The sequence below is a fragment of the Acinonyx jubatus genome, chromosome B1 (assembly GCF_027475565.1).
Source record: "Acinonyx jubatus isolate Ajub_Pintada_27869175 chromosome B1, VMU_Ajub_asm_v1.0, whole genome shotgun sequence".
NCBI lineage: Eukaryota > Metazoa > Chordata > Mammalia > Carnivora > Felidae > Acinonyx > Acinonyx jubatus.
The window spans coordinates 100,082,612-100,097,005 of NC_069382.1; the positions used below are offsets into that span (position 1 = coordinate 100,082,612).

The 14,394-nt window shown below is 43.1% G+C and overlaps 1 protein-coding gene across 2 annotated transcripts in view; it reads left to right on the forward strand.

Annotated features, from left to right (window-relative positions):
* The first annotated feature begins 7,911 nt into the window (after positions 1 to 7,911).
* Positions 7,912 to 14,394, forward strand: part of TRPC3 (transient receptor potential cation channel subfamily C member 3) — a 72,155-nt gene continuing 65,672 nt past the window's right edge. For both annotated transcript variants that reach the window (XM_027063825.2, XM_027063834.2), the window contains exon 1: positions 7,912 to 8,518. In XM_027063825.2, the coding sequence (XP_026919626.1) occupies positions 8,121 to 8,518 (398 nt within the window). In that variant the 5' untranslated portion in view covers positions 7,912 to 8,120. The remainder of the gene's footprint in view (positions 8,519 to 14,394) is intronic.

Here is a 14,394-nt window from a genome sequence, read left to right on the forward strand (position 1 = left end):
AGGCTCTGTGCTAACAGCTCAGAGCCTGGAGCCTGCTTCTGACTCTGTGTCTCCCTCTCTCTCTCTGTCACTCCCCTGCTTGCATGTGCACTCCTCTCTCTCTCTCTCTCTCTCTCTCTCAAAAATAAATAAACATTACACATTTTTAATAAAAAAAATAATTTATTCCAGGTGAATATATATGGAGAAGCAGAAAACTTCGTCTTCTCTCCTATTTCTCTTTCCTTTACTTTCTCTTAACACTTTGGCCTAAAGTTAAGTTACAGGATAGAGGAATTACGTTTCAAGATTAGGGATAGGAAGTTGGGGACTGAGGAGGGCATGGCTTAAAGCAATGGGGAAACACTGTCTTTTATATATTCAGAGTGTCTAAGCGGGGCTCACTTCCCCCTCCCTGACTCCATACCTGCTCAGACTTGGAGTGTCAGTAAGTCAAGTCTCCTCTCATCCACTGGTGGTGAGTAGATCTTGTGCCTTTAAACGAAGGACGGTAAACTGGTATGCGGATACTAACAGCTTTACCCTAAGTCTATTACTGAACAATGCAGACTTCAGAATGGGATTGCATTTGCAACCTCTAAGAGATGTGTGTGTATCACAGAACAAATTTGACATAGGAGGGCTATAGGAGTGGCAAACGTAAAGAAAATTACACTTTAGTTTATATGACCATTTTCAATTTGTCCTAAGAATTCACCCTGCATAGGAATAATATAAATAAGAAATGAATTAGCTCATTTCAATGTATATTGAACATACTATGACTAGAAAGGTAGAACTTCTCTATTTTTCAAACTCCCTTTCTGACAGGTGACTTACGGGACACACTTCTGCCAGTTTCCCATTTGTAAGTAATCAGTACTTCTTTCCTCCCTCAATGAAGGACAAATATAACTTTGAGGAACATGTCTTTAAATAGGTTTCAGAAGGAGGTGGGCAGGGATCATAGGGATTAGGATGCAGCAGAGGCGTTCTTATCCTTGCCAAAAATAGAGCCTGCACAGATTTGATTTCTGTATGTACACACAGACAGAGGTCGAGGAAATGAAAGCTAGACATGCACCCTCATTTTCCTCCGGTCTCTAAACACAACAGCACTCAGAGCCTCAAGGGGCAGTGCGGGCATCAAGCCACTCCTCAGATTGTCAATACAAAACTATCAGCACTCATCAACTCTGTGTCTTATTAAGTAGACAGGATTGATTTCCTCTGGTACTCATTTCACATAAACAATAATATTAGCAAATATGTAAAAGAGTGGGCACATAAAAATTAATAATGCATTTGGTCCCATGGGAAAGTTATTACAATCCCTTTAAGAACCTAATTTATTCTTGAATTGTGGTGAGCATAGCAAAACATGTAGACTTGTTGAATCCTATGTTGTGCACCTAAAACTAATGTAACACTGTGTGTGTCAACTGTATTTTGATAGGAAAAAAAAAAAAAAAAAGGAAGAACAGATTTCTGCCCTGGGGACAGCTGTGAATTTTTTCATCTGTAAATGTAACAATTGTCAAGAACTATAAAGCATCTGAAATTTTACACTGTTTGCAAGCTAACATGCATCATGTTAGTCACAGTTTCATGGATGCTGGCAGAAGGCACAAAACTCCGGGACCAGGGACAAAGGATGGTTTATTACTCACAGTAATAACAGTAGCCAAAGCATCAGCATTTGTGCCAGTTCCCTGAGTCCTAGTTCCCACAGAGTGACATGAAGAGGGCTAAATGATACCTGCACATGTAGTGGGTTGCATTACAAGAGAGGAACCTGAGCTTAGGGAACTGAATCTTTTATAATGATCAGTAAGCCCATGTAAACTTTGCCCCAGAGGGAGCATTGTTTACTGCTCTTTGCAGTAAACAAACCTGCTCTTTGCCCCAGAGAGGGACTCTATCTCTGTCTTCCAAGGCTGTTTTCAACACAAACACCCTTGAAAAGATATTCCAGAACGAGAGCAGCCATTGCCTCTGCTTGCAAGATGTATGGAAATGTGAGGCACTCATGGAGAATTGTCTTCCAAAAATAAATAATAAATTTCTGTCCTTATTTTCTCAAGATTGATACTATACATAAAGTCTCTAGCTCTGCCCCTTAGCCCATTTTCCACTCTTTTTTCAAACTGGGAGTCTTTCTTGATAATACTATGAGCAGATGCTGATGGGGAGAGGGCTGGGGGCAAATTTAAATCATTTGGGTGCTGTAACTTTAGTAGTGGCAAGATGAAAGTCAGAAACTCTGTAGGAAAGATACCCCAAAGCAGGCTCGCTACTTGGCAACTCTCTAACCCTCCCCATCCTCCTCCAAAGCATCTCTCTTTCATTTCACTTTAATACACAACTAATAATTCCACTGAATGGATAATCATTGCAGTTTTGAAAAATGTAAATCTCTTGAAGCATTAAGGATTCTTAGGTTTTCACACATATTAGTGTGAATTTGTGTAAGATACTCGTCCTTTAAAAGCTAGCTGAGATTGGCCACTCTGAAGGAATAGCAATTTTAACTAGTAGGGGATAAAAAAGGGTAATTGTGGAGTTTGGAGCACTTTTGGGGTATAGCAGGCCAAAGAGAGACCATTGCGGGAGAATTAAAACAATATGAAGTCACTGAGTCCATACTGAAGGAAGCTGGGCACTATAAGGTAGGAAAGGATGTGAGAGAAAGAGTAGAGAGAGAAAGACTAGGGAGATGCCCAAGAGAAATCACACCCATTCTGATTTTACTTGAGGTTGGCATTGTGCCCACAGCAGAGGAAGAACATTCCCTTCCTCCTTCTCCTCACTTCTATGGATCTTCATCCCATAAATACTGAGTATCTGTTGTTGCAACTGCCCCTGTACTATTACTGTTACCATTTATTGAACACTTGCTTGGCTTCCAGTTTTATGATTACACGGGTGTGACAAGGTCAGATAAGACATGACAGTCCTATGTGACAGACAGACAAGTAAGTCAACAGTTATACAGTTTAGTAAATGCACCTCAATCAGACAGGATAGGTCCTTTCTTTAGGACCCAGACTTCACACGTCTATAGTTGGTTCTATAGTTCACAACATGAACTAATAGTAGCTAATGCTTATACAGTAACCTCTTACATGCCAGGCAAAGTTTACAGTGCAATTGACAATGAGAATTTTTATAACGGCCCTATGAAATAGGCACCATGATTATATCTTATAGATTACGTATCTATATACCCCAATGTCATGGAATGGTAAGCAGCCAAGATGGGGTTTGATTCCAGGCCTTTGGGGTATACTGACACTGAAACAAGTTTAAACTAACTAGTCATTTGTGAGCTGCCCGGGAAATATAACCATCACTTACAACTTACTTCTACAATAAAATAAATTCTGACTTCCAAACTTGAGAGTCATGAAGAAATTTTTCAAACAAGTGTTTTAAGTTAGGAAAGTACTTGAGACCTCCTGGGACTAGAAGAAGCCTGGGAACATTAGTGACCTACGGTTAATAGGACGCTATAAATTCCGTGCAAAATACATTAGAATATTAATTGCCACACTTTAAGTTCAGGGATCCTCCTTTTAGGTTCAATTGTTCTTATAGGCAGTGGTTCCCACCTCACTAGCTTATGCTGCTAAGAAAATTAACGCCTTAAGTTTACTTTAAAACACAAAGAATCAAAAAAATTAAAATAAAATAAAATAAATTTTAAAAAGCAAAGAATCAGAATGAGAAGACAAGCAACAGACTGAGAAAATATGTACAAAAGACACAACTAATTAGGAGTATTATTCAAAATGCACAAAATCTTAAAACCCAACAATAAGAAAACAAGCAACCAGATTAAAAATGGGCGAAAGATCTTAACAGACACCTCACCAAAGAAGATAATTTGGATGGCAAATAAGCATATGAAAAGGTGCTCAACACCATAGTCATTAGGGAAATGCAAATCGAAACAGTGAGATACCACTACCTACCTTTTGGAATGGCCCAAATCCAGCACCCTGACAACACTAAGTGCTGGTGAGCATGTAGAGAAGCAAGAATTCTCATTCATGCTGGTGGGAATGCAAAGTAATACAGCCATTTTGGAAGTCAGTTTGGAGGTTTCTTATAAAACTAAACATACTTTTACCCTATGATCCAGCAACATGCTCCTTGGTATCTATGAAAGGAGTTGAAAATGTATGTCCACACAAAAATGGACATGGATATGGATGTTTCTAACAGCTTTATTCATAATTGCCAAAACTCGGAAGCAACCAAGAGGCCCTTCAGTAGGTATGTAGATAAAGAAACTGTTGCACATCCAGACAGTGGAATATTACTCAGTGCTAAAAGGAAATGAACTCTCAAGCTATTAAAGGACATGGAGGAAACTGACATGCATGCTGCTGAGTGAAAGAAAGCAATGAAAAGGCTATGCTCTATGATTCCAATTATATGATACTCTGGAAAAAGCAAAACTATAGAGATAATAAAAAGATCAGTGGTTGGCAGGGGTTGGGAGGGAGGAGAGATGAATAGGCAGAGCACAGAAGATTTTTAGGGCAGTGAAACTACTCTGTATGATGGATAAATGTCATTTTAAATTTGTCCAAACCCACAGAATGTACAACACGAAAAATGAACTGTAATAAAAACTGACTCTGGGTGATAATAATATTTTAATGTAGCTTCATCAATTTTAACAAATGTGCCACTTTGGTGAGAAAAGCTGATTGATAATGGGGGAGACTATGCATATATGGAGCAGAGGGTATATGGGAAATCTCTGTACCTTCTAGTCAATTGTTCTGTGAAAGTAAAACTGCTCTAAAAAAATAAAATCTATTTTTTTTAAAAAAGCAAGGCAAAATCCCTTTATAAGAGAACTTCTATTCTTAAGGAGGAAAAATTGTGCACTGTTTGGAACACTATACCTGTTCCCATGCTCTGCTCCCTTGAGAAAATTGCTAACCTTTATCCCGGGGTGCAAGAATTACTGCTCAATAGTGTCTTCTTATTAGGTGTGTTACACAAAAAGGGAGAGAGAGGAAGAGGGAAAGAAAGAGGCAGTGAAAGAGAACAGGAGCCTTCCACAGTGTGTGAAGATTCACACAGTGTGTGAACAGATTTTGAAGAAGATACAGCAGTTCCTTAGATATTTAAGAGGAAATTTAGAGACCAACTTCTTCTATAAGGTTAACAGTCACTTTTAATTTATCAGGACTTATCATGAAAATTATGCTTTACTTATGCCTCAGTGGCCACCTCTTCTTGAAAATAATCTGCTCAACAGTTGGATTTTCTGAACGTTGAATAACGATCCCCCCCCCCACACACACCAAAGGAGTAATGGATTCTGAATGTATGTAAGGAAAACACTCATTTCATGAATACACAGATAGCTAATAACATATATGCAGTGATAGACCCTCTTTTACAAAAGAAGGAAATAAGACAGATAAAGCTGGCTTATGCCAGGGAGGTCCATATTTCTTCTCTCTTCAAGAAACTACTTTCTTCGGATTTCCTCTCCTCTGGGTTTTCATCAATTCCAAGGACATGCTCCTTAGAAATAAAAACGTTAGCACTCTGGAAAGAGCAGTTCCCTCAGACCAGGAGAGTTAGTTTATGTTATGAGCTGAAATTTGCCACCCTCCCTCCCCCCACACAAATTCATATGTTGAAGTCCTAGTCCCCAATACCTCTGGATGTCTATTTGAAGACAGAGCCTTTAAAAAGGTAATTAAGTTAAAAATGAGGTCATTAGGGTGGGCTCTAGCTCAAATGACTGGTATCTTCATAAGAGACTAGGACACAGGCACAGAAGGAAGAACACGGGTTAAGATGATCATCTGCGATCTGTCAGAGGAAAACAACCTTGGCGACATCTTGATCTCGGACTTCTGGCCCCCAGAATTGTCAGAAAATAACTTTTCACCCAGTCTGTTGATACTTTGTTATGGCGGCCCTAGCAAACTGATATAGTATGTAAGAGTAAACCCTGGTGACTCCAGCATTCCTGAAATGCTTCTCTCCAGAGCCTTAGAAGAGCAGTTCATGAACTTGTGTACATAATTATAAAGATCCTGTAGACTTCATGAGTTAATTCAACAAACATTGGTGGAACTTGTCCAGCCGAATGGCAAAGACAAAAAGATAAGCTTCCAAGTGGCTCAAAGTAAATAAAACCCTAAAAATCCTCAAGGAATTCCATCTAAAGAGGAGACAAGCACAGAAAGAGTTAATTTCAATATGAAGTGACTAGTAGTAAGATTGTGGTATGCAGAAGGGCTGTGAGAAGTTCCCTGGGATGTAGAAAGGGCATCAGATTGGAGGCCACATCTAACTTAAGTCTTTAGGAAAAAGAAGTATGCCAGGTGAACAAGGCAACAGAGACATTTCAGTGACAGGAGTACCACAGACAAAGGCAGGGGAATGAGAAGTGTCTAGAATGTGGATGGTAAGTGAGATGTCCTGGGTAATTGAAGTTAGGATGTGTATGAGGGAGGGTTCCAGGAGAGAGTGAAGAAATAGGGTCAGACCACGGAGGGCTGGGCATGCCAAATTTGGATTTTAACCTGAAAGCAGTGGGAAGCCACCAGAGACTTTTACAGAGACAAGTCACGATCAGACTTGCTGTGAGCATGGTCTGTGTAATAGCTTGGAGAATGAAATGGCACAAAGAGAGGAAGGTTGCATACGGATAGCAGGGAGGTAGATGGGAGCCTGAACTGAGGCAGTGGTACTGGGGTGCAGACAGCAGTCCTGCTTCTGGGATATTTCAGAGATGGGATTTACATTGTGAAGATTTGCATACTCCCACCTCTACATGTGCTCATGTGGGAAAGGTGCTTCCAATTGTAAAGCATTAGACAATACATACTTGTATTTTCTGTCTCAGATGTACAAATAAATATAATTGTTTCCTTAAACATAGATTTATTATCAACTTAATAAAACATACAATATTATATTTACTTTTAAGAATTAAATTCAAAAGAGCTACACTTCCTTATTTGTGTTTTTAGTTAATTTGGGGGAAGAATTGCTCCTGGAAAAAACACAATATAATTGAATATAGTTAAAAATGAATATCTTATTTTATCTCATCATAGCATGTCTGGTATTTTTGTAATTCTTCCAAGTTGGACCTGATTGAAATCTGCATATTTAAGGCAATAGAGAGCCTTGGAAATACACTCAGTCTAATCTGAGTTTTCTCACTAAACTACCTACCATGACTAGTTTACTCAGTCTTTCTAGGCCTCAGTTTTCTTATTTCTAAAACAAGGGATAAATTCTTTGATCCTTAAGTCTCCTTTTGACTAAAATTCCATGAGTCTTTTTTCCCAGAGGAAAAAAAAAATACTGCTTTTGACTTTTAAAATGAAAATTTTTTGTTTTATTTAGTACTGTTTTTTAACTTTTCAAAAGAAGACTTTAAATTTTGCTGAATATTTCTTGGAAAGTAAATAAATCTTGTCAGATGGTTTTGAGATTCATTAAAAACACACACACAAACAAACCTGAAGCACCATGCACATTTAAACATTACCGTTCTTAGGGTACAAAGGCACTCAAGGAAATGTACTTAAACCTCTGCAGGTTCAACTAAGGCTTAGAGTAACGCAACGAACAAGGGATGTTTGCTGAAAAATATTTGGAGTTGAACTGGGTAAATACGACTGCAGAAAAATTAACAGCAAGCCAGATGAGTCCCTTTTCTCTCCCTTAGGAAACTTGCTTCTGTAAACGGAAAGGGGCTCTGAATCCCCTGGCAGAGAAATGGGAGAATAGGGAGGGAAGTTTCTCTGATTTCCTCGCTCCCTACCTGCTGATCTGGTTTCCTCTCCAGCTCTCTCTGTCCGGCTAGGAACTGATTCTCCTCCTGCTCTCCCTCCCTCTCCCCCTCCCTCCCTCTCTGTCCTTCACCCAGAGTAACGTTAGTGTCCTAGCAAGTGATGCTGTCGGAGACGGGAGCCGGGCTCGGGGGAGGCACCGCCGCCGCGGCCGCCGGGCGGGAGAGCCTTCTCCAGCACCAGCGCCCCACTCGGCCCCGGGCTTCCTCCTCGCAGCCACAGCCGCGGCGGCCGCTCCCACGGTTTCATGGTGGGCGGCGGCGGCGGCGGCGACTGGGTTTTGGCTCCCGCCTCTGAATGCTCGGCGTCCCCCCGTGCCGTTCTCTCCTGCAGATTTCCCGCCCGGGGCTGCCGGGGGCTGCCGGAGGGGCCGGCGGCGGGGAAGGGGTGCCGCGGCCAGACCGCGCGGCGGCGGCGGCGGCGGCGGCGGGCAGCCGGCATCCCCGCGCTCCGACCGCGGCGGGCGCGATGTCCACCAAGGTCAGGAAGTGCAAGGAGCAAGCGAGGGTGACCTTCCCCGCGCCGGAGGAGGAGGAAGAGGAGGAGGAGGAGGAGGGTGAGGACGAAGGCTCGGAGCCGCAGCGCCGCCGGCGGGGCTGGAGGGGCGTCAACGGGGGGCTGGAGCCGCGCTCGGCGCCCTCACAGCGGGAAGCGCACAGCTACTGCCCGCAGCGCTTCTCCCCCGGGCTGGACATGTGAGTACCCGGCCGGCCCGCGGCCCGTGCCTGGGGAGGGCAGTGCCCGGTGGGGCGGCGGTGGGGGGGGAGGGGGGGCGGGAAGGCGCGCTCCCGGCCAACCCGCGAAGTGCCTGGGACCCCAAAACGCCTCCCGGCGCGGCACGGCACGGCACGGCACGGCAGTTCTGTTCGGGGCGATGTAGGGGTGCGGACCTCGGTCCGGGGCTCGTCCCCTTGGTTCTGCTTTGTGGAGGGACTTGGGGGCCGCTGAAGGCGTGGCTGGAGCTCTGTCCCGGCTCAAGCGCACGGAACGGCCCCGTGGACGGACAGCACGGACGCCAGACTCGATTTCCAGCAAACAGACACGTCCTCTCCTACACAAGCACTACTGCCCCATAGGCTAGGACCCCTCAGCAGATGCACCCCGAGCTTACCCTAGGAAGCCGGAGAATGGGAAGGTCTGCACAAAGCCAGGCGCGCCCTCGAACTCCGACCCCCTCCCCCCTCAGCTTCTCAGCGTGGAACCACCCTGGGAACCCGTGTCCCCCGCGAAGCTCTCCGCCGTCTGAGGCCCGGGCAGGGCAGCGGGGAGAAGGGAAGGGAAGGGAAGGAAGGTGTGCTCTACGCAGTGTGAGTGTAGGTTTGCCGGGTCGCCCCGTTTCTCGACGGTCCATTCACAGTTGGGGGCATACTGAAGCCAAATCCCCACGGGAGAGTGGGCGCAGGGCAGCCGCAGGAACTGTTTAATGACAACTTTGGCTGTAGTTCCCAGGCGGCCCGGGGTCAGTAGTTGTTTTCTTTTTAAAGGAAGACAAATGCCGGCACTGTAGTGTGTGAGAAAGAGCAACTTTTCTTAATTTCCAGATCTTGGAGACATCCTTAGCAGCTACGAGACGCAGAAAGGATGCAAAAGAGAGTGCTTAGTTTTATAGGGTCCATGGCATTTCTCGTGTCCCACATGTTGGGCGTGCCACAGGGCTTACTGTCTTTTTTAGGAAAAACGCACAGACCTAGGTAGAGAACTTGAGGTCAGACGTGGCGGGCAGCCCTAACCATCTGGGTGGGGTAAGACGGGTAACCGGCTACGTGAGGGGACCGAGGTTATGCAGTGCCCCCTGCTGCCCTCGAGCTGCCACATTCCTGGTCCCAGGCCTCCGCGGCGACCTCCAGACCGACCTAATCTCGCATTGCTCTGCTCGCTCAGAGCCTGCTCCTGGCCTTGCCGGATTTGCCTATAAAACCCAGAGTCAGTGGCTAGGAGTAGATCGCCTAGGAAAGGGTTCTGATTTAAAATGAGCGACGCATCCTGATGTGGTTCAATTACTGCTGAAGATTAGCCTGGAGAGGAAATGGTCCAGGAAATGGAAGGAAGGTATATCCTGAGGGATTAAAGCTCTGCCAGCTCGCTTCCCAGCCTCCCTAAGATTTTAAGACATTGTCTGTTTTTCCTTTTACCAATTTCTTGATTATTTATTTTTCTTTTACCTTAAATCCACACTAAATGGACACCACAGCACTCTAATCTGAGAAAGTAGGGTGGAGCAGAGATTACTCACTTTGCCTTTAGAAATTTGAGGCCAATTACACAAAGCACTGAAGCAAGTTGCACTGTAGACTTTTTTTTTTCTATTAGAACATTTTCCCCCCATTTTCTGACTTTACATAATTCAATAAGTAAACGTGGTAGTGTGTTTACTTTGTAAAGCAGTTGAGAAGACGCAGTCATTTTAAGGACACAATAAATGTTTCTTTGAGAGGTAGGGCAGCAAGCTCTCCATGTCTGAGTCCTATCATTTTGTAACATCAGGCACTAGTTTGATATCTGTAGCAGAAATCAGCTCTTTATTCCACCTTCAAGTAGAATATGGCAAGAATGTAACAGCTCAGAAAGCAAACACAGCAACCCTATGTTGGCACTGGAGCAGGACAACCAGTCTCTCAAAGCCCCAGGGTCATTTTCAGTAGGCAGAATAGAGCAGCTGAATTTAAAATTCAGCCAGGATGCTCAGGATAGAGTCTCACTTTGACCAAAAAGATTCTTCAGGGTAATCCTGTTGCTCATTTCACTGCTCCATGCTCCAGTGTTCCATCTGGGAGTTTTAAACAGACTGACTTAGGAGAAAGAATGTCATCTGTTACATTACTAACAAGAAATTTTAAAAGTCCTTTGATAGAACTCTTGATTCAACTATTGATTCAAAGCAAGACTTTCTTTATCCCAGTTGTTTGCAAACCTAGGAGCAAGTAGTATGTCATTGGCAAGATTACCTCATTTTCAGTCTTAGCTATTAAATATCTGATGAAACTCCAAAAAGGTATATGAAGGTACTTCTCATGAGTTTCGATTCAAAAGCATTTCTTTTTTTTAAAGCTTATTTATTTATTTCAGAGAGAGAGAGAGAACGCATGAGCAGGGAGGGGCAGAGAGAGAAGGAGAGGGAGAGAATCCCATGTGGTTTGATGCATGAGTTTGATGTGGGGCTCAAACTCACAAACTGTGAGATCAAGATCTGAGCCAAAACCAAGAGTCGGACACTTAGCCGACTGAACCATCCAGGCGCCCCAGATTCAAAAACATTTCTTAAGCATTTGCATGTGCAAACTGCAGGTTAGGTATGGCAAGCCCCAAAGATGAGTATGACAATTTTTCTGCATTCAAAGAGTTTAAAATTTCATGAAGGAGAGATGGAAATTAAACTGGGCATGAGCTATTATGAATTAGAGTAAAATAAGCACCATAAAAACATACACACAAGGGTGGAACTATGAAGGATCAAGTGTAAAGGAGAGACCCACTATGTAAAGTCAGAAATCAAGGAAACTTTTATGGGCCTTGAAAGATAGGATAGGAGACAGAGACAGAATGATAAATTAATTGAAGCTCTCCCCTCAAAATGCTAGGCATGTCTGAGGAATATTAATTGAGTTTGGTTAGAACATAGAATATGTCGGGGCTCCTGGGTGGCTCAGTTGGTTAAGCGTCTGACTTCGGCTCAGGTCAGGATCTCATGATTCGTGAGTTCAAGCCCCACGTCTGGCTCTGTGTTGACGGCTCAGAGCCTGGAGTCTGCTTCAGATTCTGTGTCTCCCGCTGCCTTTCTCTGTCCCTCCCCTGCTCACATTCTGTCTTTCAAAAATGAATAAACACTTAAAAAAAATTTTTTTTTTAAAGAACATATAGGATGTGTAGGTGAGCAGTGAGATTTAGCTGGATGCATTGGTTTGGGCATTAATATAAGGATCTTGCCAGGAGGAGGCAAAAGGGAGCCACTAATGATTACAAAGCAGCAGCAATTTGATTAAAGCCAGTCTGAGAGCAGAATGGATTGTAGTGGCAGTTGACAGAATGTGAATAAATAAATTAGGGGGCTACCATAACCGTTCAGGCTGAGATTAGGATCTGTAATAGTGTAGTACTAGGGCGATGGAAAGGGGGAGAGTTTGGAAGAGAGAATACACAGAGAATCTATGGAAATAAGCAACTAACTGCCCACAAGGGTTTAAAGAGAAGGCAGGGTCAGAGATGACTTGGTGATTTTGACCAGATAACTAAGATCATTGATGTCATTGTTGAAAAGAAAAGAACAAAGAGGAGGGCCTGAGTTTTCAGATAATTCTGATAGAGGTGTCAAGCAGGAAGATGGAAATAAAGTTTAAAGCTTGAGAGAATTTGAGAATCTACTGGCTGATGGGAGTATATATTACCCAAAGAAAGTGTGGAGAGAGAAACAAAGAGCGCTCTTGACTCCCTATTCTGAGGGAATTTTTGTTGTTATTTAGAGAGTGGAGAGAAAGAGTAGCAAATAGAGGACACAGAAGAAGATGAAGGATAGTTTCAAGAAAAGGGAAGAATTGATTCACAGTTGGAAAGTACTTGATAAATCAAGAGAGAAATTTATGAGTCTCCTTTTATTTTTTTTAAGTTTATTTATTTTGAGAGAAAGAGCATGAGTGGGGGAGGGGCAGAGAGAGAGAGAGAGAGAAATTGGGAGAGAGAGACAGAGAATCCCAAGCAGGCTCCTTGCTGGCAGTGCAATGCCCGATGCAGGGCTGGATCCCACAAACCGTAAAATCATGACCTGAGCTGAAATCAACAGACACTTAACCGACTGAGCCACCTAGGCACCTGATGAGTCTACTTTAAGAAAGAAGAATCAGGGCACCGGGTTGGCTTAGTTGGCTAAGTGTCCAACTTTGTCTCAGGTCATGATCATGGTTCATGGGTTCAAGACCTGTGTCGGGCTCTGTGTGGACAGCTCAGAGCCTGGAGCCTGCTTCGGATTCTGTGTCTCCTTCTCTCTCTGCCCCTCCCCCCCAAATAAATAAACATTAAAAATATATTTTAAAAATATGGTTATCATAATTAAATTGAAAGTTTGACATCAAAATACTTAATTATTCTTAAAAATACAATGAAGTTTAAAAAGGATTTTCCCAGGGCACCTGGTGGCTCAGTCAGTTGAGCGTCTGACTTCAGCTCAGGTCATGATCTTGTGGTCCGTGAGTTCGAGCCCTGCGTGGGGCTCTGTGCTGACAGCTCAGAGCCTGGAGCCTGCTTCAGATTCTGTGTCTCCCCCTTTCTTTGCCCCTCTCTTGCTCATTCTCTGTCTCTCTCTCTCTCAAAAATAAATACAAATTTTAAAAATGTTTAATAAAAGAAAGACAAATCAATTCTTGTTGAAATTAACATGTGCACAAAATCATTAGATTTCTCAGTGGTGTTATCTTTAAAAAAGAAAGACTTCTGGAAAAGAAGATTCTGTTTAGTTTTTCTTCAGAGAAAGTGCTGCCAAAAGTGTGTCCCAACAAAAGCAGCAATTTGTGTTTATATAATACTTCATGCTGGAACTGGGAAGGGATCCCCTGTTCTTAGTGCCTGCCCTCCCTTGGGCTTGGTATCCCCACATTTAGAGCTCTCTATTTCTATTTCTGGAGATTTCACATCCTATCTTTACTACAGGGGTGAGGGTTGTCACTTGATCATATCTGTAAGGGGGTAGAAATCTGGGGAAAGAGTTTCTACCTACTCTGTATATAGACTTTCAGCCAAATCCCCCTATTTTGGGCTCCTGCCTCATCTCTACTTGCTGGTATTTCTTTTGTCTTCCATTTCTGGGCTTTTCTGGCATCAAGCAGAGTGGATTAGCTTGCTTCTTGCTATAGGCACTCTGGTTGGACCTTCCTTATCCCCACTAAATCATTTCCTTTTCTTCCAACTCATCTTCTTTCCAACTTCATGCATTGTGTAGTTGGAGATGCTACAAGTGTCTTCCAGTTCCATGGAAGATGAAATTTGTGTTACTTTTCTTTGTTTTCCTTGATATTTAAGGGGGTAATTTTGGAGAGGAGAAAGGGGAAGAGAGGCCTTTGTTCCATCATCTTGAAACCAAATATCCCTATAATTGTGTCTCATGTGTTTTTTAAGCCCCAATGAAAACTGTGCTATTAACAGGCCAAGATTGCAGAAGGAAGAATATTCTTAATCATGTCTGATTTTATTGGGCAGATGGCATAGTTGGTAACCTATACAGTGTGATGTGAAGGTCATCTGAACTCCCCCACCTAAAGTCATCTTAGTACCACACTTCCTGAATTTAACTAATATAGAATATTTTGGAAAAAAAAATAGAACTTTTGAGTTGCAAAGGATTTTATCTAACCCAGTCTTTTCTTTTACAAATTGAGAAACTGAAGCTGAAGTGTGACCTCTAATTCATAGCAGCCCCAGGTCATTTGAAATCTCTAGGCTCTTAGCACTGTGCTGTTCACACCTTGGCCTCCTTTGGGTTCAGCTTTTTTCTCTTCCTCAGAGAAATTTAAAAATGCATTTACTCCTGGGAGGAATGACACAGGACACTACTAATTAGTATTAATTCATTTATGAGATCCAATTA